Below are 24449 nucleotides of genomic sequence, written 5' to 3' on the forward strand. Positions count from 1 at the left end.
CCAAGCATTCCTCACAGGGTTGTTGTGAAGACAAAATTAGGAGAGGGGGGAGAACCGTGTATGCCACCTTGAGCTCACTGGAATAAAATGTGGTATATAAATGTAAGAATACATAAATAAACAAACAGCTTTTGAAAGCAACACCATGGCCACATTCACACCAGACATTTTATTCCGCTGTTATTCCACTTTAAACAGTCATGCCTTCCCCCAAAGAATCATGGGAAATATAGTTTGTGAAGGGTGCTGAGAGTTGTTAGGAGACCCCTATTCTCCTCACAGAGCTACAATTTGCCATAGTGGTTTAACAGTCATTTTCTCTTTCCAGAAAACTCTTGAGACTGTAGCTCCGTGAGGGGTACAGGAGTCCTGTAACAGCTTTCAGCACCTTTTATAAACAACACTTCCCAGGATTCTTTGAGGGAAGCCATGACTGTTTAAAGTGGAATAAATGTCTGGTGTGAATGTGGCCCATGTGTGAGATAATGTATTAAAGGGGTGGGGAGAGCCGTGTTCAAATCCTCCCACAGCCATGAAGCTCCCACTGGGTGCCCTTCGACCAGATGCTCTCTCTCAGACTAACCTACCACACAGGGTGGTCTGCATGTACACACCACATATTTCAAGCACATTTAACGTGCATGTCTTCCCCTCCCCTCCGCCAATAGAATCCTGGGAACTGTTGCTTGTTAAGGGTGCTGGGAACTCTAGCTCTGTGAGGCTAAACTATAGTTCCTAAGATCCTTTGGGGCGTCACGTGCTTTAAATGTAGATTGTGTACACAACCCGGGGTTGCGTTGAGGATTAGAAAAGGGAGGAGGGAGAACCAGACAAGCTGTCTTCAGTTCCTCATTTATAAATCTCTCTATATTAAGGCATTACGCCATCACAGCAGCAAAGAGTCTTACAAAAAAAGCTTGGGCCCGGAGCTTGGTGGTGATGACAGTGGGAGGCCTGGAGGTTGGCGGGCCTGCACTAGAAAGCTTGGCCTCACCAGATGGGTGAGAGGCTGGCCTTGACGACCCCTGGGGTGGTAAGAAGAGGGGAAAAGGGGAAGGGAGCTCTGGGGATGTCTGGGGCAGGACTGGGGGGGGGGAACTACTGTGAACTGTGGGGAGAGGGGAGATTTGGTGACAGTAGACGGGGTTGGTGAGTGAAGCGAGTGAGGGCACAGCCCCTAGTAAAGATAATATATTTGAAATATGAGGAACATTTCTAGTAGGAGAGTAAGCAGGAGGACTGAATTAAGAACATAAGGACCTGGTTGCTGGGATCAGGCTAGTGGCCCACCCAGGCCTGTTCTCCTAGTGGCTAACCAGATGCCCATCATGGGAAGCCTGGAAGCAGGACCTAAGTGCAACAGCACTCTCCCCTCCTGCGGTTTCCAGCAACTGATAGTCAAAAGCACACTGCCTTCGGCAGTGGTGGTGGAACATAGCCAGCATTGCTGGCCAGAAGATGATGATGATGATGACTTCCCCATTGTGCATGCACAACAGCTTCTAGTTATTTCCAGTACCGATGAAAAATGTTCTAAAATGGAAATTCTTATGCATGGGGAAATTTCTCAGCAGGGAGAGCGGTTGGGGGGAACCGCAGACACAGAGAGCAAACAAGCGTGCAGAACAGGCTTCGCACCTCCGCGTGGGTGCAAAGCAGAGAACTGTCATCATGCCGGCAAGCACTTTTCACAAGTGATGTCGGTTTTTGCATTCTCACACCTATAAACCAAATAAAAATGCTACTTTGCCTCAAGTGCACATTTAATTTGTATAATGGTGTTCTTTTGCATCTTATTCCACATTAACGTCATGCAGCAATAAATCTAGATCACATCCACACCATACCATGTTTAGAACTGGGCGTGTTTAGCCTGGAGAAAAGAAGACTGAGGGGAGATATGACACCACTCTTCAAGTACATGAAAGGTTGTCACACAGAGGAGGGCCGGGATCTCTTCTCGATCGTCCCAGAGTGCAGGACACGGAATAATGGGCTCAAGTTGCAGGAAGCCAGATTTCGACTGGACATCAGGAAAAACTTCCTGACTGTTAGAGCCATACGACAATGGAACCAATGACCTAGAGAGGCACCTAGAGAGGCTCTCCAACACTGGAGGCATTCAGGAGGCAGCTGGACAGCCACCTGTCAGGAATGCTTTGATTTGGATTCCTGCATTGAGCAGGGGGTTGGACTTGATGGCCTTGTAGGCCCCTTCCAACTCTATGATTCTATGATTCATACATTTAAAGCACAGTTACAACAGTTCAACAGTCATTGCTTCCTCTAAAGGATCTTGGGAATTGTGGTTTACCCTTCATAAAGCTACAACTCCCAGCACCCTTAAACTACAGTCCCCAGGATTCTTTGTAGGAAGCCATGTGCTTTTATGGTGTGGATTTGTTAAAAACTCCCTCTAATAGTGAACCAGAGTGCCCATCAGGTTGGAAGCAAACTGGAGCTGCCACTACCCTAAAAAAGATGGTTGCTTCTGCCTGTTTGGGAGATTCTCGAAGTACACTGAAGTATATACATTCGTAAACTTTTTTTTTTTTTCCAAAAAAGAAACCAAAAATGGCATGATAAAGAGCGGGAAGCTTCCAGGATGCTCAGAATGTTCTGGTGTCAGTTGAGAAAATAAACATGAAACTGAAGTCCCTTATAGTAAGAGACATTTGAGGTGGGGGGGGATTGTGTGCCATGATGTTTTTTTAAAAAAAACAACACTCCCCTGCTAGCACTACACATGGGTACTTCCAGAGGAAAAAGAAAGGGACAAGGGCAACATTTTCCTTTCCCGCTCTCCAGAAATGCAGCCTCCTCCTCTTCCTCCACACAGCGATTAAACGCTCAGGTTCAGGGCTGGTAACATCAAGCCTGAATCCTCTAGCACAGCCTTTCCCAACCAGTGTGCCTCCAAATGTTGTTGGACCACAACTCCCATCAGCCTCAGCCAGGATTGAGGCACACTGGTTAGGAAAGGCTGCTCTTGCACTATAGGGACATAGGAAATTGCTGGACACCATCTAGCCCAGTAGACAATCCTGGCGGTGGCAGTCTCAGGCAGAGAAGGGCTTCACCTTCCCATCACCTGCCACCTGGTCCAAACTGGAGACCACAAGGACTGAACCGGGGACCTTCCGCATCCACCGCAGGAGCTCTCCCACCAAGCAACAGAGGCCCTCCCTTGAAAGAAAGGAAGCTGCTTTCTACAGCATCAGACGATTTGCCTGATCTAGCCAAATAGTGTCTACTCTGACTGGCAGCATCTCTCTAGCCACTCAGGCAGACGTCTCACTTGCTTCATCAGCTACCTGCACCAATGACTGCACATACTGGCTGTGGCTGAACAACATCTTGGGGGGGGGCTGGGGATACACGGCAACACTTTGTTGAGGGTCCCACTTGCTCCTGACCAAGAGGCAAGCCTAACACTGGGAAAACAAGGCCCACCAACTCAGGAGGGATGTCCAGCACAGGCCCCTGCCCAAAGACAAGACGCTCTTGTACGGGACGCAAAGCTAGCAGGGGCCCCAGACGTTGACCTTTTCTTTTTTTCAAAACAAACAAGAAGTATTTAGCCCTCCTAGGGAAAAACAACCATGAAGCAAAATGTGCAAGTACCCTTCTAAGTGATTTCAGTGAAATGAGCCAGGCGGCTCCTGCCTGCCTGTTTTTAGCCAATGAGTAAAGTCAGAGCTGTGACTGATAACTGAGTTGTTTGGACACCAGACAATAGGAATCCCTGGGGTCCTAAAGAGCAGCTATTTCCCCCTCCCTTTTAGTACACGTTGCCTGCTTCATAGTCCTTTGAATCTCTAGTTCGCCATATCTTTTTTCCTAGCAACCAGGATACATCTTTCCTGTGGTGGTTTGTCTGAGATCAGGTGCTCCTTAGGAGTTATTTTTTGCAAATACCACTACACAATAAGCGTAGGTGGGTGTTAAAGCCCTACCCCCCCTCAATTGGAAATGCAAATTGTGAAAACTTTACAAAGAGGCTTAGGCACGTCTCCCGTTGTGAAGGAGCCGATGTCCGGACACTCATTAAGAAAGCACTGGAGAATTAACTCGAGTACCATGTTAATAGTCTACTTCAGAAGTTAGTCTGTTTGTCTAATGGGGTTTTGTCCCAGTTAAACAGGTACAGGATTGCAGCCTAGGCTTTGATTTAGGGTTTGCATTTGGGGAAAGCAGGGCTCTTGTCCCTTTGACAGCTGTGTGACAACCAGAAATTAAACAGATTAAGTTTTTTTCTAAAATAGAAATACATTAATGGGGAAAACGTCACCTGTTCACATCTGCCAGGCAATTTATTATGTGGGTGGCCAGAGAAGGGGCCCTCCTGCAAAAGTGGAGACAATTTTGCTTATGACACACAGCGTATGCAAACTTCGTCCAAATCTGTGCCCGCTTTTGTGAGTGGGTGTGTGTGATGCAATCCAGTTACTATCCCAATCCCCAAACAGAACAATGCAGGTGGCCTTTGCAGAACAGGATCTGACCAGCAAACAGCTCTGGACTCATTAAGTAAGCAAACTGCAACCCTCCCTGATGATGAGGATCAGACCTACCTGCAGGAAATGATTCGGAGGCAAACTGCACTGGGTAAAAATAATCTTAAAAAAGAAGACACGGAGATCTTGCTACGCTCCCGACGCATCTCGGGCTCCTGGTGGTCGACCCATGAACAAAAGGAAGACAAGTTGCCATTTTAGGTGTGCGAGGGAAGGAAAGCGTTGTTTTTCGAGGAAGGAAGCAGCCATTAGGCGCAACGTTCATTCAGCAGCGGCTGGTCCGGAAAAGAGGGCCGGAGAGGAAGTGAAGATGGGGGTCTTGGTGACAACAGAAAATAGGCGACATGTGATAATAAAGAGTTTGGAAGGAAGGTCCCTAGGTCCACAGATCCAGCCGGGATCCTCTCGCAGTATACATGGGAGAGATCTCCACAAGGCCTTGACAAGGTCAAACGCACGGAAGTGCCCTTTCTTACCTCTCCCTCCGCCCATTCTAAAGCAGCCGCCACCCCACCCACCCCACTTCCCAAATCATGGTCCCCCTCACCCTGCCAGAGAATCGGTATCTTTTTTGGGGGGGGGGGCAGAGGCAGCGGTCCAGACTGGCCTGTCGGGGCTGACGCAGTGACTCGCTTCCTGTGGCGCAGGAAGTGTGCCGCAAGCTGGAGACCAGGCTCTTCCCCCGGCGTGCACACACACACAACCACTTGGCTGCATTGGCCTTCCTCTTCTCTCACCCCCCCCCAAAACACAACACACACAAAAACCCTCGCACGTAACTTCCTCAGGAAAGAGCTGGGCCTTAGCTGAAGCCTTCCCACCCTCCCCCGCTGCTCCGGGCCAAAAACATACAAAGTGGTGAGCACGACTCCTGTCCACCACCAACGTCAGCCCCGGGCCTCGCGCCACACTGCAGGCCAGGGGTCTGAGTCCTGTTCCCCCCAAATATGACAAGATTCTGGAGGCGCTTCCCCCCTCACCATCACCACCAAGAAAGATTAATGCCAGGGGCCCAGCCATGGCCTGAGTTCTGACCAGACCCATCTTGGCTCACTCTCTCTCTCTGTGCGTGTCAGTCTGTCTGCTATGGCAATGCAAGTGCGTCCCTTTGCAGCTGGATTTCCAGGAGCAATGAATAGGGGGCTTTCTCCTTCTGCCTGGCTGGAGGTGGCGGGGGCAGGGAAAGGCCACCGAGTGCCATTTGGGCTGCGTCAACCCCCCAGCTGGCCTTGCGATGCGGACAGGGAGGCATTGAGAAAGAGCTGGCAAGGCGAACGGAGCAGCCTGCCATTCAGGAGGCCCGTTTGCAGCGCAGGGGAAAGATCCCAAGGGTCCATCCTCACTTCCCATGTCTCTCCCAATTTGTCCATCTAGCTCAGGGGCAAGGAACCATTTTGGCTCCATGGGCCAGGGCCAGATCAGATCCTATCCTTGCGGGCCGGTTGTGACAAGTGGGAGGGGCTGCCCACCTGCCAAGTGCCTGATGTCACAGTGACATCAGGCAATTAGGCAATTTGAAGCCAGGACTTCAAAGCGCCACATGGGGCTTCCAAAGAGCCCTGCATGCTGCTTTAAAGCACCCGAGGCTTTGGTTCTACTGCCCAACAGTGGTCGGGTGCTAGCGAGATCCATGCTAGGAATTAACTCATGCAGCCAATCCGGCTTCGGCTTTCCCGATGCACAACTGAGAGAATACTTTAAAGCTCCCGGTTTTGAATCGGGAGTTGCATCTCTACCTGCCCCACATGTAGGGCGTGTAGGTGTGGTTTGTGGAAAACAGCCCTGCGGGCCAAAGTTAAACCCCTGGCAGGCCAAGCTGGGTCCATGGGCCGGGAGTTCTCCATCAACTGACCAAGCCCAGGATTGTGTTCTCTGACAGAGTGGGTCTCAGGCAGAGGAAGGCCTTCTCTATTGCATGCTACTACATTCCTCAGCTAGAGATGCCAGCGACAACCTTGCTCATGCAAAGCAGGCGCTCTGCTACTGAGCTACGGAGCCTGTGGTTGCCCTGTTGGTTCCAAGGGGAGACGCCATCCAAGTAACAGGGCTGCCTCTCCTAGCGGAGACTGGTGTGGGAACACACAACTTGCTCGAGGTTGGAGCAAGCGGGCTTTCAAAGGGCTCGCGTCTGTGGAATGTGGTTCTCTGAACCCGGGAAGCCTCTTCCGCTTGACAGACGCATTACCTTTCCGGCAACCTTTCCAGGGGACGCATGCCAGTGGTGGGTAGGGCCACAAGTTGGCGGAGCAACAAATGCAAAATTTACCTTTGTCCAGGAAGCTAATTTCTACACACACTCACCCGTCCCTCCATCCAGACAAGCAAGAAGCATTTTCAGAGATGAAGGACGCCAGGCAGAAGGGTGCAAGGAGGGTGCAAAGCAGAGCCAGTGAGGGGTGTGGCCTAGGGAGGAGGGGTGTGGCCTGAGGGCCAGACAGAGAAGCCTGGCTACATTTGGGCCCTGGGCCTGAGGTTTTAGACAGAGCAGCACTGATCATAATCCAGGTTTAGAGTGGTGGTTGAGATTATGGTATTAGGAGAGTCAATTAGGAGGGAATCTTAGGGAAGGGCCACAGCTCAGGGGCAGAGCATCTGCTTGGCACATAGAAGGTTCCAGGTTCAATCCCTGGCATCTCCAGGAAGGGCCGGGAGACAGCCCTGACTGGAATCCTGGAAAGCCAGTCGGCGTAGACAGTCACTGAGCTGGAAGGACCACCAGTCTGACTCAGTCCACGGCAGCGTCCTCCGTTTCTTGGGCTCTTTCCCCTGGGCTGCCAGTGGGCCTCTTGAACAACAGGCCGCTTCCACAGTGTTGCCCCTGATTAGGGGGCCACCTGCTCCCAACACCGGGCAAGCCCACCAGGGCTCAACCCACACAGGATGGGAACCTACGGAACAGCCCGTTGGTGAGGATGCCCTCAGTCCCAGAGCCAGCCCTGGTTCAGTTACTGCAATTCATCAGGAACGAAAGGCGACATGCTGCAAAAAGCCAATTGTTGATCTCTGCAGGGCTCAGGGTGAGGCCATTCCCGCACTAGGCCTCCCCCTGGCCTGCCTGGTGCTTTTCCATCTGCCGTACCTTAGCAGCACCTCATTTGTTTGAAAGCCAAACAAAACAATACCTTAAGGCAGAGATGGGGACTGTGTGGCCCTCCAGATGCCATTGGACTACAGCTCCCATAATTCCCGGCTATCGGCCAATGCTGGTTGGGGCTGATGGCAGCTGGAGTCCACAACATCCGGGAGGCCACAGGCTTTCCTCCCCTGTATTAACAGGGGCGCAAAAAACTCTGTTATTCCACGGCGCCGAATGCTCCAGGATGCCCGGGGTTGAAGGGAAACACGCAAATTGTTAAAATAAGAGCCAGAGATCTGTACACAGCCTCGAGAGTGTGAGGGAGGAACCACAGCTCGGTGGGAGAACACACACTTTGCCTACAGAAGGTCCAATCCCAAGATGGGCAAATCGGTGCCCTCCAGTTCTTTTAGACTACACGAACCATCATCTCTGACCATTGGGCCATATTGCCCGGGGCTGACGGGAGTTGTAGTCTAAAACATCAGTACAAGGCCAGACCTGATATGAGGCAGCTTCCTATGGACCTAACACAGCGGCTCAGAATGATGCTGCTTAACAGACGGAGCTACAGACGTGGCAGTCCCTGAGGCATCTCATGAATTGACTTGGGGGCCTTAAGCAGCTGCTGTCGCCTCCGTCTTAGTCCCAGTATCTGCAATATGGGGACAACACCGGCCTACTTCACAAGGTCGTTGTAAAGAGAATACAGGTGAAGTTGTTTGAATGCTCTGAGGCGCTGCTAAATGTTATGGAGAACATGCCCCCACCCAGCCCTTCCTTCCCCCAGATGCCATCAAGGGGGCTTCTGAAGAACCATTTGCCCTGAAGAGAAAAGCAGAAACAGAGCTTTCAAAAAAGGGATTTGTTTTGTGGTTACTGCGTTAACTGCTTTTTTTAAACGAATTTGATGGAAACTGCTTCATATATACTGAGAACAACTCACAGAAGAGGAACCGCGCAAGCGCTTTCCTCGGAACTTGCTTTGAACACCAGGAAGCCAGCCCTGGAACAAGCCGGTCAACAGCAAAGATGGGTGACTCTGACCATTCTCTCCCATCATCTGAGATAAAAGGGGCAGAAGCTTTGACTAACGGGAAGTCTTGAACCCCAGTAGTGAGCAAAGCCACTCCGCAAATTCTCAGTAGCTGCCTTCATGAGTACGTGGGGGAGAATGGACAAGGAACCAGCCAAAACCACATCCTTCTACGCTAGACTAATTGATTTTGAACTAAAAACAGGCACGCAGATGCCAGCCCAACTGTTGGATTCAGTCACGTCTCATTATGCTCGAGGTGCCTATTCTGCACAGACACGAAGGAGCGCTTGCGGTTGTCAGCCCTTCCCAACTTTGTAGAGCCTTTGCTTAAGCAGGGGTCAATATCTGCGCTAGCAGGACCGCACCTAGAATTCCTGGGTCCAGCTCTAGGTGCCGCGCTTTAGGAAGGGCAGGGGCAAACTGGAACAGGTGATGGAAATGGAAAAGACCATCAACATGGAAAAACAAATCCTATGTGGAAAGGGTAAAGGAACTGGGTGGGTTTAGCCTGGAGAAGAGGAGATGGGAGGGGGGACTCTTAAAATACCCAAAGGGCAAAATACTCAAGAGGGCAAAGATTCGTTCTCTGCTGCCCAAGAAAGCAGGCCTCGATCTAATGGCCTTCAACAACAGGAGGGTAGATTGTGGTTGAACATTAGGAGAAAGGGCTGAATGGTAAGAGTTCAACCATCGTTCCCTGATGACCTAACCTTCCAGGGGCCACATGCCAGTGGTGGGCAGGGCCAGATGCCAAAGTAGGCAGAGCAATGGAGGTGATTCCCACCCACCTGTTTTGTTGACCATCTCGCAGAGGGGTGGCGGGGGCTTTTTCAGACCAACGGCCACGTGCCATTGTGGGAAACCTTCAGGAGGGCCACATTCCAGCAACGAGGGCGGATGGGTCACTGTCTCAAACATCAGCCAGTTTTTTCCTCTCCAGCCCAACCAGGCTTTGTTTTCCATCTATCCTGACAAAGAGTTCTGAAGAACTCAAAAGCTTGCGCACAATTCTGTTAACATTTTGGCTGGCCTAATAAAGGCCTTGGCCTAAGTAGATGTACAGGAGGGGACATTCCGGTAAGACAAGAGTCAGAGGTTTCTCCTCTCCACCAGGCAAGCAAGGTGGAGAATGATCAGAATTCCAGGACGTGCCCCAGCCAGGCCAAAGCACTCAAGGAGAGCGTGAAACAGGGCTGGGGCGTGGCCTGTGGAGAGGGGGCGTGGCCTGTGGAGAGGGGGCGTGGCAAGTCCCAAGGGCCAGATAAAGACGCCTGGGAGGCTGCAATCGGCCTAAAGGCCAAAGACTTGCTCTCCCCTGACTGGGGGTGGGGTGACTCCAGTTCACTAGAGGTCTTTAAGCAGAGTCTCCCCAGCCATCTGTGGGGGATCCTCCAATTCCACGTTCTCTATTCTGAGCAGGAGATTCTTCTATTTTTGAGATGGCACATTCCTCTTACTCATTCAAGGTACAATTCATGGGATTGTTGTTTACAAGCTACCTGTACCTTTCATCCAGATTAATGAATCCTGCAGAGAAGATCCCAGTGCCGCTCACTAACATGGATTTAGTGCCATTATTACACCATCCTTTAAATGGTTTTTGGGAATGTGGAAGGCGTGCACTTTTTCACCAACACAACTGCGAGCACCATCCAAGACAAGTCCCATTAAAAAGTGCTCCGATTTGAAAACCGCTCTTGCTTCAACAGGGTATCCACACAGGAGGACTGCCGCAAGGATTCTGCCCTATGCATATCAAAAAAAGGTTTGCACCTTGGACAACTCTTTGACAGTTCAGACTAAAACCCGGAGCGGATTCCAGTGCCCCACTGACATGGAGCCTCTAGTCGCCACTGCTCGGAATGTCCGTGTAGCAACAAAGGTATTTAATTTTTAAAAAATGAACAGAAAAGATTAAATTAAAACTTCCCATCCCTTCAACTCTTTTTGCTTAATCCCAGCCAACAAGGGTCACTATCCCCATTCTCTGCTCTCTGCCTCCAGGGAAGGAAAAAGTTGCATGAACAAGAAACAAGTACAGGTATAAACAACCTCTACAACTCTTTTACCTCCCTTGTTCAACTGTAACCTGTCCTCTGACATCCACAAACATCTGCAGGGCTGAGGCCTTTGTGCGCATAACTGTACCTGCACCAGCTTCCCTGAGATCTGGAGCCCTCGTCCTGGGGAGCCTTTGTGCATGCAACTAGATGTACAAAGGCCCCTCCCCAGAGATTTTCATACTGTCTGGACACAATGCAGATCTATTTTTCTGTGCATGATTACTGGTTATTCATTAGTTCAAAGCTGGGAGTGTTTTACTGAAATGAGAATTGACTGGATGGAGTGATGAAGTGGATGTAACAAGATAGCTGAGGGAATGCACTGGAGGAAAGTTTTGTGTTGCAATTAGTCCTGTGTAGTGTGAATGTGTAGGTGAATACTTTCTGTGGCTGTATAACGCTTTTTTGTAGTATTTATGAGGTTTTTTAAATTATATATTACGTTACATTTTGATGAATCTTGATATATTTTAATGTTTTCATGGTTCTCTGTTGCTGTTTGATTTATTACCTGCCCTTCACCAGAAGGTCCCAGGGCAGGTCACAACAATGTGACATATAACATTAAGAACAGGTCAAAACAAATTAAAATTGCAACTAGAGAAGGTAGTAATTTTACTTAAGTACATTACTTAGAGATATTTAATTATGTTACTTAAAATGCAGTAACAGTATTAGTATTGCCTGGTTTTGGATGTGGAATTTATGTTGCATTTCTTATAAAAATGTAAATATACTGCCTTCAAGTCGATTCCAACTTATGGCGACCCTATGAATAGAGAGGCAGTGACTGGCCCAAGGTCACCCATGGCTGTGTAGGGATTCGAACCCTGGTCTCCCAGGTCCTAGTCCAGCGCTCTAACCACTATGCCACACTGGCTCTCAATACTGGGCTAGAGGGTCAAATAATCTGCCCTGTTATATGGCAGCTTCCTAAATTCTGAAGCGTTATCAAACGTGGAAGGGTGCGATGGAGTGATCTGTGTTAGCCAAGCCTCTGGATTTAAACAGCAGCCAGCATTTTAGCACAGGATGTCACCCTAGGGCCGAATCCACTTACTCTCCTTCCAAAACAACAGTACCTCCTCTACCCAGCCTCCCTACTGTGCCTCTCACCATTAAGCCATACTTCCTAGAAGGGCCATTTCCACCCACAGTTTACATCCGCAGCCTGGTGAACTACCGCTGGAGAGAGGCAGGTTCAAACCCTCCATGAAGCTCTCTGGGTGACCTTGGGCTATTAGCTACCTCTCAAGTCTAACCCACCTGGCAAGGTTGTTGCAAGAATAAGGGGTGGGAAAACTCATTGAGGGAATCAAACACAAAGGGGGATACCGGGGCGCAATCCTGCCTGAAAGTCGCAAGCAAACCAATGGCGGCTAAGAACAGCGGGAAGGGCACTCTGTGCATGCTCCAACATCTCTTTCCAAATTTCTTGACGTATGTCAGGAGAAAGTCCCCGCCCCGCCAGCACTGAAGCTCAGGCCTGGGAAAGCTGGGTCTTTTGTCACACAATAGCGGCGGGGAGCCGGGCGCCTTTTCTGCGGGCGGGCGCCTGCGCTGCGCGTGTGCGCGCCCGTCCGCCGAGCTCCTAGCGAAGGTTGTGTCCGTCTCCGCGGGCGCGCCTGCGTTGCAATGCCCTCTTGCCGGTCCTGCGGGCTGGAACGGGGGAAGGGGCGCGCGGCGGGGCTGCTGTCACGTCGCAACGTGCTCCGTATTGTGTGAAAACGCCCGATGCGCGCTTTACCAGCGGGGGGATAGTTTTTTGCCTCGCTTGCTTTTGCAGGAACCAGAGGCGGGATGGGGGTTGGCGGCGCAGAGGACGGGAAGGATGTCCTCAAACCGCTTCAATGGAGGCGATCTCTTTCCAGGCAATGAATGGAAGACCAGCACCCAAACGGCCCTCCCTCTTCCCTGATATAATGTGCACGCCCCGATTTGGAGACAGACGCTGCCGCCGCCCGGCGTCTCTCCGTCGCAGCCCGTCTCCACCGGCCACTGCTTCCCCTAGGCTCAGTTAGGGCTGGCGGGGGGAGGGCTGCAAGTCTTCTCCTTTCTAACCGCCCCTCCGGGAGCCCCGATCCACGTGCCGGACCGCATAACGGGCGGCCAGGGTGCACGGGACCAAGCCGGCCCGTCCGCCGCCTGCCTACCTCTCCACGCCCGTCCGCGCTCCAGCTCGGCCACCAGACCGGACGCCGACGCTCACCCCGCGTGTCCTCTCCCGGCCGGGCGCCCGCCCCCGCTCTGCTCCCTGCGGTCCTGGCGCCGCCCTCGCCCTCCTCCTTCCTCCTTTCGATCGGGGGGCGGAGAGACCCAGATTGGGGGGAGGGGGCGCTTTGCGGCGTCAGACGCCGCCGGGGAGGGCTCACAAAAGGGGGGGGCGAAAAGAGAGGGAGGGCAGAGGAGAGAGCGGCTAAGAGAAAAGCTTGGCTTCTTTCGGTTCCAGACAGACCAGCGAGCTGCTGAACATGTGCAGAGTACTTTGGGCAACAAAAAAACCCCACCGCCCGCTCCTATCCCTGGCTGAGACGATTCCACGAGTTGCGTGAGCGCACTTCTCTAGTTTGAAAGAAAATTAAGAACAGAGAAGGGGTGCAAAGCCCCTAAACTATCACCCTAAGAGTCACGGGCGAGTGAAAGGGTAGCCCCTCCTCCCTCCAATAGTTTATAATGAATCTCCCCATATTTAATCCATCCCGTCACCTCTTGTGAGGCACACACAGGCCGATTTCCCGCAGGAGGCGAGGGCTTTAAGGCAGCCCACCCTGAGCCCCCCCCCACTACTCGTGAAAAGGGCACAGGAGATGATCAGCAGCATTGCGCATCAAGGGGAAGACAGCCCACGTGCAAGCCAGCCCAGGGAGGCGCAGGGAAGGGAAGTTGCCCCCCTGTCAATTACCGCCAAGAACAGGGGTCGGCCACCTTCCCAAGCACCCACACGAAGCTGGGGGAGGGGGAGTCCTCTTTGCACAGGCACCTCCTCCCTCTCGCCTCCTTTACTCTGCCAAGGCAGAGGGATCCAGGGCCAGCCCTCCTCTCCCTCCCGCAAGCTCAGCCCAATTAGGGAAAAGGGCCCAGAACCTTGCACCTCGGCTGGAACTTGGCCCAAAATTTGCCTTTCTCCTTTCTGCCTTGCTTCCCCATCCTAAACGGTACAAAGCAGAGATTTTAACATCGTAGGTGGGCGCCTAACATCTGCCCATGAGAAGGGATGGAGAAAGAAGGCAAACAAATCCGGAATCAGCTTGAAAGGGGCGGCGGGGGGGGGGCAGAAGGCGATAATCTCTACCATGGAGGAGGAAGGTCAGCTGCCCCGTTAAGTAAATGGGGGGGGGGGAAGGAGGGCAAGCCTAGCACCCAGATCTTTTTCACACACCCTCTTTTTATCCTTCCCCTCCTCCAGCCTCACACTTCATCACACAAATACCTGACCCTTCCCCAGGTTTCAAAACATCATAATGCACAGGTGAAGGACAGTCATACCTTTTTCCCCCCCTGCCTTTTTAATTTTTATACCAATCAAAAATCCAGGATCCGGAGATGGGAAGGTAACAAAGAAACAAACTAAAAATGAACCCCGAGGAACGACCACAGCCGCTGAAAAGAAAACCACCTTCGAGTGTCACCGGTACAAAGCTGGTGTCCAGGGTGGGTCCTTGTGGAGTGGGGGGGGGGAGAGAGAAAGGGAAAGGGGGCAGTGCATGGGGTTCTTGCCCCCCCTCCCCTCCGTGTCCCAAAAGACTGAGCCAGCCCGGGCAGGCACATTAGGAAGGGGGAGGGAGAAATGGGGGCACGGAAAGCTGCAGCGGGCCTGATAGGAGCAGCCCCCCCCAGACCGCGTTATTGCTGTCCATGGTTCTGAAGGAGGGGAAGGCTGACTCGGAGCACGTTCTCCCCCCTTCCGTCCCCCCCAAAAAGGGACGGGAGAAGAAGAGTCACAACGGGGCCAGCCCGTGATTCCGTAGGACACAAAACACACGCCTCCCCCCTTCAGTACTGGTGTTCTAGGAGCGGCTGCGCGGCCGCGGGGCTCTCCTCTTCCTCCCGCTGTCGCTCCCACTCGGCCACCGCAGGCTGGGCAGCCTCTGTGGGGCTGCAGTTCCCTCGGGGGGCTGCTGGCGGTTCCAGAGGCAAGGGCGGCGTCGGATCGCTGGCGGCCTCAGGGACTGGTCCTGGGTTGGGGGGCTGCAGGAGGAAGGGGGAAAAGGTTTGAAAAGGAGGATTAGACCAACTCAGGAAGGATAAGGCTGCCCATGGCTACTAAACCCTGATCTACCTCTTCTGCCTCCGCTTCTGAGTACTCGTTGCTGTTGCACTCAGCTCCTCCTTATGGGCTTCCCCTAATGGGCATCTGGTTGGCCACTGTGAGAGCAGGCTGGCCTGGTCCTGCGGGGCTCTCCCCCATGTGAGCGCATCAAATGCACGTGTGGCATTGGACTGTATAGTACCCATACATTTAGACTGCGACCCTACACGTTTGACTAGGATGGAGTAAGCCCCATTGAACTCGGTGGGGCTGACTTCTGAGTAGACGTGCATAAGATTGTGCTGTTAATCTTAAACATCCTCCGGCATAAACATTATTAATTACAGCAGAAGAGAAGAATGCTAGGCTTTAGAAAAAGCATTACTTTTTTGGTTAAATTAAAACGGTGCTTTTAGTACCTTGCACTGTAAACCAAAATGATTATAATGTCTGAATTCCCACAACAGTTACGCGGCTGAATGACAGACAAACCTTTAAATGAAAAGAAAGCTAGACTTCTAATTGGCATTAGAAGGGGCCTGAGCTCCAAAGAGGGGGGGGGGGGCGATGCAATTGTGGTTGGACCATGGGGGAGGGGGAGAAGGGTTAGGACAGAAGGGGTTCATCCAGACACCACAATGAGAAGAGTCTGCAAATGGCTTGCAAACCTCCCCCTGACCCTCAAAAAACACCCCCTTCTTGTTGCTTATGGAGGAGGGGGAGTCAGCTTAATAGCTTCCCATTAGCTGCAACTGGATTGCAGAGCCAAGGATGGCACCATGCTAGGATCAGTGACCTGGTTGGGGGTATGGCTGCTGAGAGAGAGATAAGGCTCGGGACAAAGCACAATCTTTGACCATGTGCAGAATGGCAGACCCTACCTCTCTCCCTCTCCCCCCCCCGCTCTCATTAGCAGTAGACGGCATATCTGAGAATAGATCCTCCTGAATCCTCATATTGGAGACCCTCACAAATTTAATGCCCACTCAAGCTAAAACAGAGTGATGCACAAAAGCACAAGTTCTAAAAACAAAATCATTTCTAGAGTTTCTTAACACAATAAAGCCATCTTTACAAAGTCTACAAAACAATTTCGCTAATATACCACTGATATTCCATAAATGACTGGGTCACAACTCAGGGAAAGCTTCCTTACACAAAAATGTCTTCTGTCGGAAGTCCTGTTCTGTCGTTGGAACTCAAACACCCATCATCCCCCAGCTAACACGGCCCAAGGTCATGGATGACGGGACGGGTACTTACAGGGGGAGCACAAGTTTCCCACTCCCGGTCTGAAGGACCTGCCTGCTCTGACATGGCCCGCCCACTAGTTAAGACTGGGACCAGAGGCACTGCTCACAGATGAGATGGTCGGCAACTAGGGAGAGGAACTTTCCTTGTCTTGGCATCTCTGGCTTCAGCATGCTGACTTTGACATTTTATCACTTGTATTATTTATTTTATTTATTTACTGAACCATTTTTAAACCACCCTTCATCAATTGGGTACTAGAAATATTATAATCATTATTATTATGTTTTGAATTGTTTTTATTGTATTATTTTGTTCTTGCTATAGAAGCCGCTTTGAGGTCACCTGGTGATGAAAAGCGGCATACAAATATACCAAATAAATAAATAATAAAAACAGCCATGATTTAAAAAACAAAACACCGCCCCCACAGTCAAAAGGACAGGCCACATAAATACCTGGGCCAAGAATAAAAAATGTTTTGACATGACACCAAAAAAAGGTAAAAAGACAATGGCAGTCCTGCTCCTGGAAGGTAGAGTTCAACAGCAGGATCCTAAATGAGGAAGAAGGGTTTATACCACCTGAACATGGGTCTTTGTTCTCTGAAGGAACAGGCCCTTCAACTGCTAGGTCAGTGGTTCCCAAATATCCCCCCCCCCCTCAGACCACTTGAAAATTGCTGAGGGTCTTGGTGGACCACTTCGATTTTTTGGTCTGTTGCAGCAATTGTAATACGCTGAGCTAGATGCTGTACGATTTTTAATTGTATTTTATTTCTCACATACTGTATTTTATCGTATTACAGTTTGAATCCTACAATAAAATACAATATAAAAAGTAAAAGAAGCAATAAAAGCACAATTAAAAATCAATATGAATACTTAACGTCTTCAATCAGATCTAAAGACATGCAGCGGATCACCTAAATGACGCTCATAGACCACCAGAAAGAAGCCTGTGGACCACTGCTGCTCTGTGGGCCACAGTCTGGGAACCCCTGCACTAGGTAAAGCAACCCAATTTAGCTTACATTGATGCCCCCCCCTTTTCTTTTTACCTGATACAACACCTAACGTTAATTGTTATTATGTGCCTTCAAGTCAATTGCGACTTACGGCGACCCTATGAATCAGTGACCTTCAATAGCATCTGTTATAAACCACCCTGTTCAGATCTTGTAAATTCAGGTCTGTGGCTTCCTTTATGGAATCAATCCATCTCTTGTTTGGCCTTCCTCTTTTTCTACTCCCTTCTGCTTTTCCCAGCATTATGGTCTTTTCTAATGAATCCTGTCTTCTCATGATGTGTCCAAAGTATGGTAACCTCAGTTTCATCATTTTAGCTTCTAGTGACAGTTCTGGTTTAATTTGTTCTAACACCCAATCATTTGTCTTTTTGGCAGTCCATGGTATGCGCAAAGCTCTCCTCCAACACCCCATTTCAAAGGAGTTGATTTTTCTCTTATCAGCTTTTTTCACTGTCCAACTTTCACATCCATCCATAGAGATGGGGAATACCACGGTCTGAATGATCCTGACTTTAGTGCTCAGTGATGCATCTTTGCATTTGAGGACCTTTAGCTCTAGTTCTGTTTATATAAAGACTACCTAGACTATCTCTTTATTCCCGCTCTCTGCCCATCAAAGGAACCTGTATGTTTTGCGCAAGGTTAGAGACAGAGCTGAGTAAGAGCGGGTGACTGTATCTGCAGTGGTGGGGGTTCAGCCATTCATCCTGTGTTCCCAGGAGGCCACAGAGGCTGCAAGCACCTCTGAAACCACCTAATCTGAAAGTCTCCTGTCTCATCCCATGCTTCGTCCTGAAACCATGCTACCAGATGTAGTCATGGATGGCTTGACTAACAGCAGCCCTTTTCCCCTCCTTAACCCACCCCCAGGTTTTTTTAAACATCTAGCCTGATGAACAGTATTAGGGAACTTGACAGCCTGCACACTATTTCGTGACATTTTAGTTGGCCTAACAGAAGTATTACCCTACTGTGGATAACACAGAAGGTGTTGGCATGTAGCACATATAAGAGAAATGGGGGCCCTGGCCGCACTTCCAGATGTTGTTGGACTCCCATGCCCTTCAGCCCCCTCCCCCCAGGCAGCATGGCCAATGGTAGAGCCCAGCAATATCTGGAGGGCCACAGGTCCTTCCATCCCCTGGTGTACCAGGGACTTTAAGAAGAGTTTCCCAAGCAGATCTGGTGAGTCACATGGGTGCCAGGCTAAGACTTGATGCTGCTGTTTGAGGTCTTGTTTAGTATTCTAAGAGAGCCAGTGTGGTGTAGTGGTTAAGGTGCTGGACTATGGCCTGGGAGCCCAGGGTTCGAATCCCCACATAGCCATGAAGCTCACTGGGTGACCTTGGGCCAGTCACTGCCTCTCAGCCTCAAGAAAACCCTATTCATAGGGTCGCCATAAGTCGGAATCGAAGGCAGTACATTTACATTTTCTTTTAGTATTCTTAATATTTTAACTGCTTTCTTTTCATGTCATCTGTTGTTTAAACTACTGATGATTTATATACCAGGGTAGAAAATAAACAGACAGAAGGGTTGATGGCTGAAGAACAATGCATTATATTTTAGGAACTCAGAGGAACCGACTGCCCCACATAGGGACCAGGCCAGCTATTTCCCACTATGTTATTTATCATTTACCATCTGTTATTATTTAACAGGTCAAGGTATGTAAAGCCCTTAACAGCTTGGGACCAGTTTATTTGCAGGACCGCCTTGCCCCATATGTGCCCACTCAAACCCCTTTGATCTGCACACAATACTTGTTCCGCACTTGTAAGAACTCAATTTTTTAGGGTGGCAGCACCTACACTTTGGAACACTCTGCCGATTGATCTCAGGCAGGCGCCTTCGCTGTACTCCTTCTGGTGCCTGCTTAAAACATTTTTGTTTAGGTAAGGCTATCCAGACACATAGATCCTGATGTGTTTTAATCTCTTTTTAGTGTACTTACCTTTTAAATGTTTTCGATTACTTGTTTTTAATGATTCTTTTTCGAGGTTTTATTACAATCAAGCGGTATATACATTTTGAATTTAAATTTATATCCTGCCTCTCCATGCAATGGTACCCAAGGTGATCAACAACAACAAAATAAAGCACAAAATAAAACATTTGCCCTTTTGAGGCATTTGTTGTTGTTATGTACCTTCAAGTCGATTACGACTTATGGCGACCCTATGAATTGGCGACCTCCAATAGCATGTTATAAACCACACTGTTCAGATCTTGTAAGTTCAGGTCTGTGGCTTCCTTGATGGAATCAATCCATCTCTTGTTTGGCCTTCCTCTTTTTCTACTCCCTTCTGTTTTTCCCAGCATGATTGTCTTTTCTAGTGAATCCTGTCTTCTCATGATGTGTCCAAAGTATGATAACCTCAGTTTCATCATTTTAGCTTCTAGTGACAGTTCTAGTTTAATTTTAATTTGTTCTAACACCCAATCATTTGTCTTTTTCGCAGCCCATGGTATGCGCAAAGCTCTCCTCCAACACCATATTTCAAACGACTTGATTTGAACGAGGGGACAGAGAGTACTCAAATTTGGGTGGCCGGCAAAGCTGTTGTGCTACCTCTGGAGGAGCTGGAAGGAGAAGGCAAGTATGTTGAACATGGACGGGAGGGTGGGAGAAGAGTTACGCACCTGAGGTTTGGGGCCCCCGCTAACACTGGAAGTCTCCAACGCAGCCACAGCAGAAGATGATAAAGCGGTATTGTCCTTCGTGCGGGGCGGAGGGGTCCCGGGGGGGACGTCGCTCTCGCTCCCCCCAAGCCCATTTAGTCCCTTGCGAGTGGGCAGGCTCCATTTGCCACAGAGGCCCTCGTAGGCGAAGGCGGAGTGGGCCCCAAGTCCCGAGCGGAGAGGCAGAGGGGCACGTCCCATCCCCTCAGCCACAGAAGCCAAGGAGCTGGCGCAGGAAAGCTGGGTTCCCAAGAAATGCGGTCCGGGGGGCCAAGATGCAGCCGGGGTAGGTGGGGGCCGTCCTTCACCCTGGCTCAGCAAGGGGGCCTGCTGGGGCTGGACCAGCCAGCTTTGACTTGAAGGAGGAAGAGGAAGGCCGGGCTCTAGTTCTGCAGATATGACAACAGCAGCAGCAACGTGACCATCACAGCGATCTGACAGTACAAGCGCTAAGAGTCAAGTATCACTGCGCACATGCAAAACGTTTCCCCCAGTTTTGTCACTGCCGCTGACGCAAGTGGGATGAGGAGGAGGGAGGATCCCAGATCAAACGGGACCCTTCCAGAGAAGCTGGAGCCCCAGTGCTGCTCCATTCAAAAAGAGCCCCAGGAAGACCTCTTCTCCAATATCTGGATTGGGTTGGGAATTCTCCTCCCCGAAAACTATCACAGACCAGGGAGTCTGAGCCTCAGTGATGGTCTGGGGAAGGAAGGAAGCTGAAAGGCACTTCAGTAATTACCATTATAATCAATAAAACGATAGCAATATACCTCACGTCTGAATGTAGCCTAAGTCTGGGTCAATTTTTCTTGCAATGCAAGAGTCCCAATTTCATTCCACCATCTAGCAATAATAAAAACCTGACTGTGATCCCAGTGCTAAGCTGGCATGGTAGCAATTCACTTTGAGGTACAGCAGGTACCCAACTTGAGGACTGTTAGATGGATGCCTGCCGTTTGTGAGCAAGGAGCGCACCAACATCAAGTATACAGAGCTTGTTTTCTAAGGTGACACTAATGGTGCATATTTCCTGTCTCTGAGACAAGCTGAGCCAGACACGCCTTTCGGCAGCCATTGGTGGGACGGTCATGATGCCCTCAAGATTTTAACATGGTGAGAGGCAGCGTCAGACATGCAGGCTGCCCATTCTCTAAGGGAAATGAAAGAGATCAGTGTGTCTGGACAGCAGCACATGCTAGAACATACAAAGCATAGTGAAGACTATTGGGCCCTCTTTGTGAGTACTGTCTGCTCTAACAAGCTGTCAAGCCGGAACAGGTTCAGAGGAGGGCAACAAGGATGATCAGGGGACTGGAAACTAAGCCCTATGAGGAGAGACTGCAAGAACTGGGCATGTTTAGCCTGGAGAAGAGAAGACTGAGGGGAGATATGATAGCACTCTTCAAGTACATGAAAGGTTGTCACATAGAGGAGGGCTGGGATCTCTTCTTGATTGTCCCAGAGTGCAGGACACGGAATAATGGGCTCAAGTTGCAGGAAGCCAGATTTCGACTGAACATCAGGAAAAACTTCCTAACTGTTAGAGCCATACGACAATGGAACCAATGACCTAGAGAGGTAGTGGGCTCTCTGACACTGGAGGCCTTCAAGAGGCAGCTGGACAGCCATCTGTCGGGAATGCTTTGATTTGGATTCCTGCATTGAGCAGGGGGTTGGACTTGATGGCCTTATAGGCCCCTTCAAACTCTACTATTCTATCATTCTATGATTCCTCAGCGCCTGTCCCTTGAGTCTTTTAACTGGAGATTCCAGAGACTGGACCGTCTACACGCAAAGCATGTGCTGTACCATCGAACGATGGCTGAGCACCAGGAAGGGCGCAGAGGGTTACAGGAGCTGGAGAGGGCCAAAATACATGTGGGTGAGGGCAGCTGGCTGGATTCCATTTTGATCTGAGCTCACCTGCGGAACCTCCGCTTAAACTATACTTGGAAAAATCCAGTCTGGGTTTTCCTATATCCTGAAAAGTTACATAGTCTTAAAAACGGGTCATATGACCATCCTGCCTCCTAATCAAAGGAGGATTAGACAAAATTCACGGGCGATCAGGTTATAAATGGCTTACAGCCATGATGGTGATGTTCTCCCTCTATTGTTGGAGGCAGTATAAATACCATTTGCTGGGAATCACAAGCATGGAGAGTGTTTTCACACTCGGGTCCTGTTTGTGGGCTTCCCAGAGGCTTCTGGATGGCCACAGCGGGAACAGGATGCCAGACTTGGTGGCTCTGATCCAGCAGCCAGGCTCTTCTCACATTCTTATGCAGCAATCCCAGCCCTATTCCTGCTTCCAAAGCAGCGTCCTCAATCCCAGCCCACCCCGGCGTCCATCAATGTCGTGCCCCGTCCTTCCCCTCAAAGCCGCACAGCATCTGATGGGGGGGGGAGCCCTCCTTACCTGCCTGAGGCTGGGCCGTGGCGACCGCAGGATCTGTGGGATTTGCAGCTGCTGGTCCCACGCTGTGAGCGGTGCTCCCAGGAGCCTGAGACCCGTGCACTGTGGGATTATTGCTGAGGGAGGAAGACCCGCCACCGCAGTCCGAATCCTCAATGTTCCCTCCACTATTGCAACCGGCCCCGCAGCCCTTCTGCAACCTGCAAAACAGAGGGGAAAACTGGGATGAACACTGAGAGGGGTGGGAGATGCAAGGAAAATAAAATAAAAAATAGCCATACTGCTCACTGCCGCTCCTCCACCACTTCCCGCTCCTCTGACCGGTTGCCCTACCCCTGACCCACAGGATCCACAGGGCAGGGATGAGGAACCTGCCGGCCTCTAACCCGCTGCACTCCAGCTCCCCATCAGCCCTCGCCATGCTGGCTGGGGCTGATGGGAGCTGGAAGTCCTAACATCAGGCAGGCACAGTCCCTGCATGCTTTTTGGTGCCTGCTCAGGACGTTTTTGTTTAGGCAAGCCTATCCAGATGCAGACATGTTGACAGGTTGTAATCTCTTTCTAATCCGTTGCTGTTTTAATTGTTTTTAAAAGGTTTTTAATCATTTGCTTTTAACTGTTTTTACTGATAACGTTAAATGTATTTTGCAACCGCTTGGAGGTTTTCTACAATCAAGCTGTATATAAATTTTGTTAAATAAATAAAAATAAGAACATCAGAAGAGCCTGGCTGCTGGATCAGGCCAGTGGCCCATTTGGTCCACCATCCTGTCCTCACAGTGGCCAACCAGGTGCCTCTGGGAAGCCTGCAAGCAGGTCCTGAGTGCAACAGCAACTCTCCCCTCTTGCAGATTCCAGTAACTGGTATCTGGAAGCATACTGCCCCCGCCTATGGAGGCAGAGCACAGCCATCATGGCTAGTAGCCACTGACAGCGTTACCCTCTGTGAATCTGTCGAATCCTCTTCCAAAGCCATCCAAGTTGGTGGCCGCCACTGCCTCTTGTGGGAGGGCCAGGGTTTGCCATCCCGGCTGGAAGCCTCCTGCCTTCTCGCAACGCAAGACCCTCACCTCTCCCAGCTTCGAATGAACCAAGCAGAGATATTGTGTAAGCTGACGGGCCCTCCCCACAGCAAGCGGAGCTGGGGGTGGCTGCCGGCGTACGAAGTGGTCAGGGGCGAGACGTAGATGGGGTATCCGATGGGCTGGTCGCAGGAGGAGTTGATCATGTTGCGGAGGGCCTGCTTGGCATTCTGGATGCTGCCACGCTCTGGGTTCCGGTTCCGGAGAAACACCAGTTCCTGCTGCTGCCCGGCCCAAAGACCCCGCACACACTCCCGGTTCACCTAGAACGGAGGGAGGGAGGGTGGGAAGAGGAACAGAATCACTCCACAATGGACACACAGCAGGCAAGCTTCCACCCTTGGGAGTTGGAGAAGAGTCGTGGAGGGAGTTGAAGGAGCATCTTTCCAAAGCTCAAAAATTAGGTCCTTCGTAAATGTTTTCTTGAACCTTTGATATGCAATGACTTGGTTATATACTTGTAACTATGAAAAACTGATAAATAAACATTAAATATTAGGCCGTGGTCATTCTGTTCTTTCTGCAGTCTGACTTTTCTAGACCAGGAATCGCTGCCTGAGTCCTAGGAGAATATGCTGATGATCAAGGACAAGAGCCACTCTGCCAGTACTACAAGTTCTGGATGATGCCTGGGCACCGGATGTGGGTGCGACTGCCTGGCCTTGTTGGCTCTGCTGAACCAGTGAGTGACGCATCCAGCTGCTCTCCTGCCCGGCCTGCCTCCTCCAGGCATGCCTCTTCCTGCAGAAGTCACCTCTGGGCATGCCTCGGATAAAAGCAGAAGTGGAGGCCTAAAAAGCTTTGCTGATAACTCAAGAGAGGGGTTCAAAGGCTGGAGACGGGATGAGCAGCACAAGACTCTCTTGGGCTGTTTACAAGCTCTCTTGCTTACAAGCCTCTTCATCCAGCCCAAAGCGTTGTGGGTGAAACAACCTTTACAGTCATTAGCTATTTTAACAGTCATCAGCTAGTGTTGGTCACAAGCAGTGTGTGTGTGTGTGAGTGTGTGCGTGCGTGCGTGCGTGCGTGCGCATGCGTGGAGAG

General features: G+C 50.5%; 2 protein-coding genes across 8 annotated transcripts in view; both read right to left on the bottom strand.

Moving 5' to 3' along the window:
* SIPA1 (signal-induced proliferation-associated 1) overlaps nt 1–12840 on the bottom strand; it is a 58989-nt gene extending 46149 nt beyond the window's left edge. For 2 of the 4 annotated variants that reach the window (XM_061606653.1, XM_061606656.1), the window contains exon 1: nt 4575–5186. The gene's annotated coding sequence lies outside the window, so the exon portion shown is untranslated. Of the gene's footprint in view, nt 1–4574; nt 5187–10137; nt 10193–11961 lie in introns of those variants that run through there. The other 2 variants (XM_061606654.1, XM_061606655.1) reach the window with 2 other exon arrangements.
* Nucleotides 12841–13938: 1098 nt separating this feature from the next.
* The window catches only part of PCNX3 (pecanex 3), a 75293-nt gene continuing 64782 nt past the window's right edge, over nt 13939–24449 (bottom strand). The window contains exons 32-35 of one of the 4 annotated variants that reach the window (XM_061606648.1): nt 23394–23668; nt 22327–22523; nt 19869–20341; nt 13939–14883 (exon numbers count right to left, since the gene is read on the bottom strand). In XM_061606648.1, the coding sequence (XP_061462632.1) occupies nt 14689–14883; nt 19869–20341; nt 22327–22523; nt 23394–23668 (1140 nt within the window). In that variant the 3' untranslated portion in view covers nt 13939–14688. The other 3 variants (XM_061606649.1, XM_061606652.1, XM_061606650.1) reach the window with 3 other exon arrangements.

The sequence above is a fragment of the Rhineura floridana genome, chromosome 22, assembly GCF_030035675.1.
Source record: "Rhineura floridana isolate rRhiFlo1 chromosome 22, rRhiFlo1.hap2, whole genome shotgun sequence".
NCBI classification, from domain to species: Eukaryota; Metazoa; Chordata; class Lepidosauria; order Squamata; family Rhineuridae; genus Rhineura; species Rhineura floridana.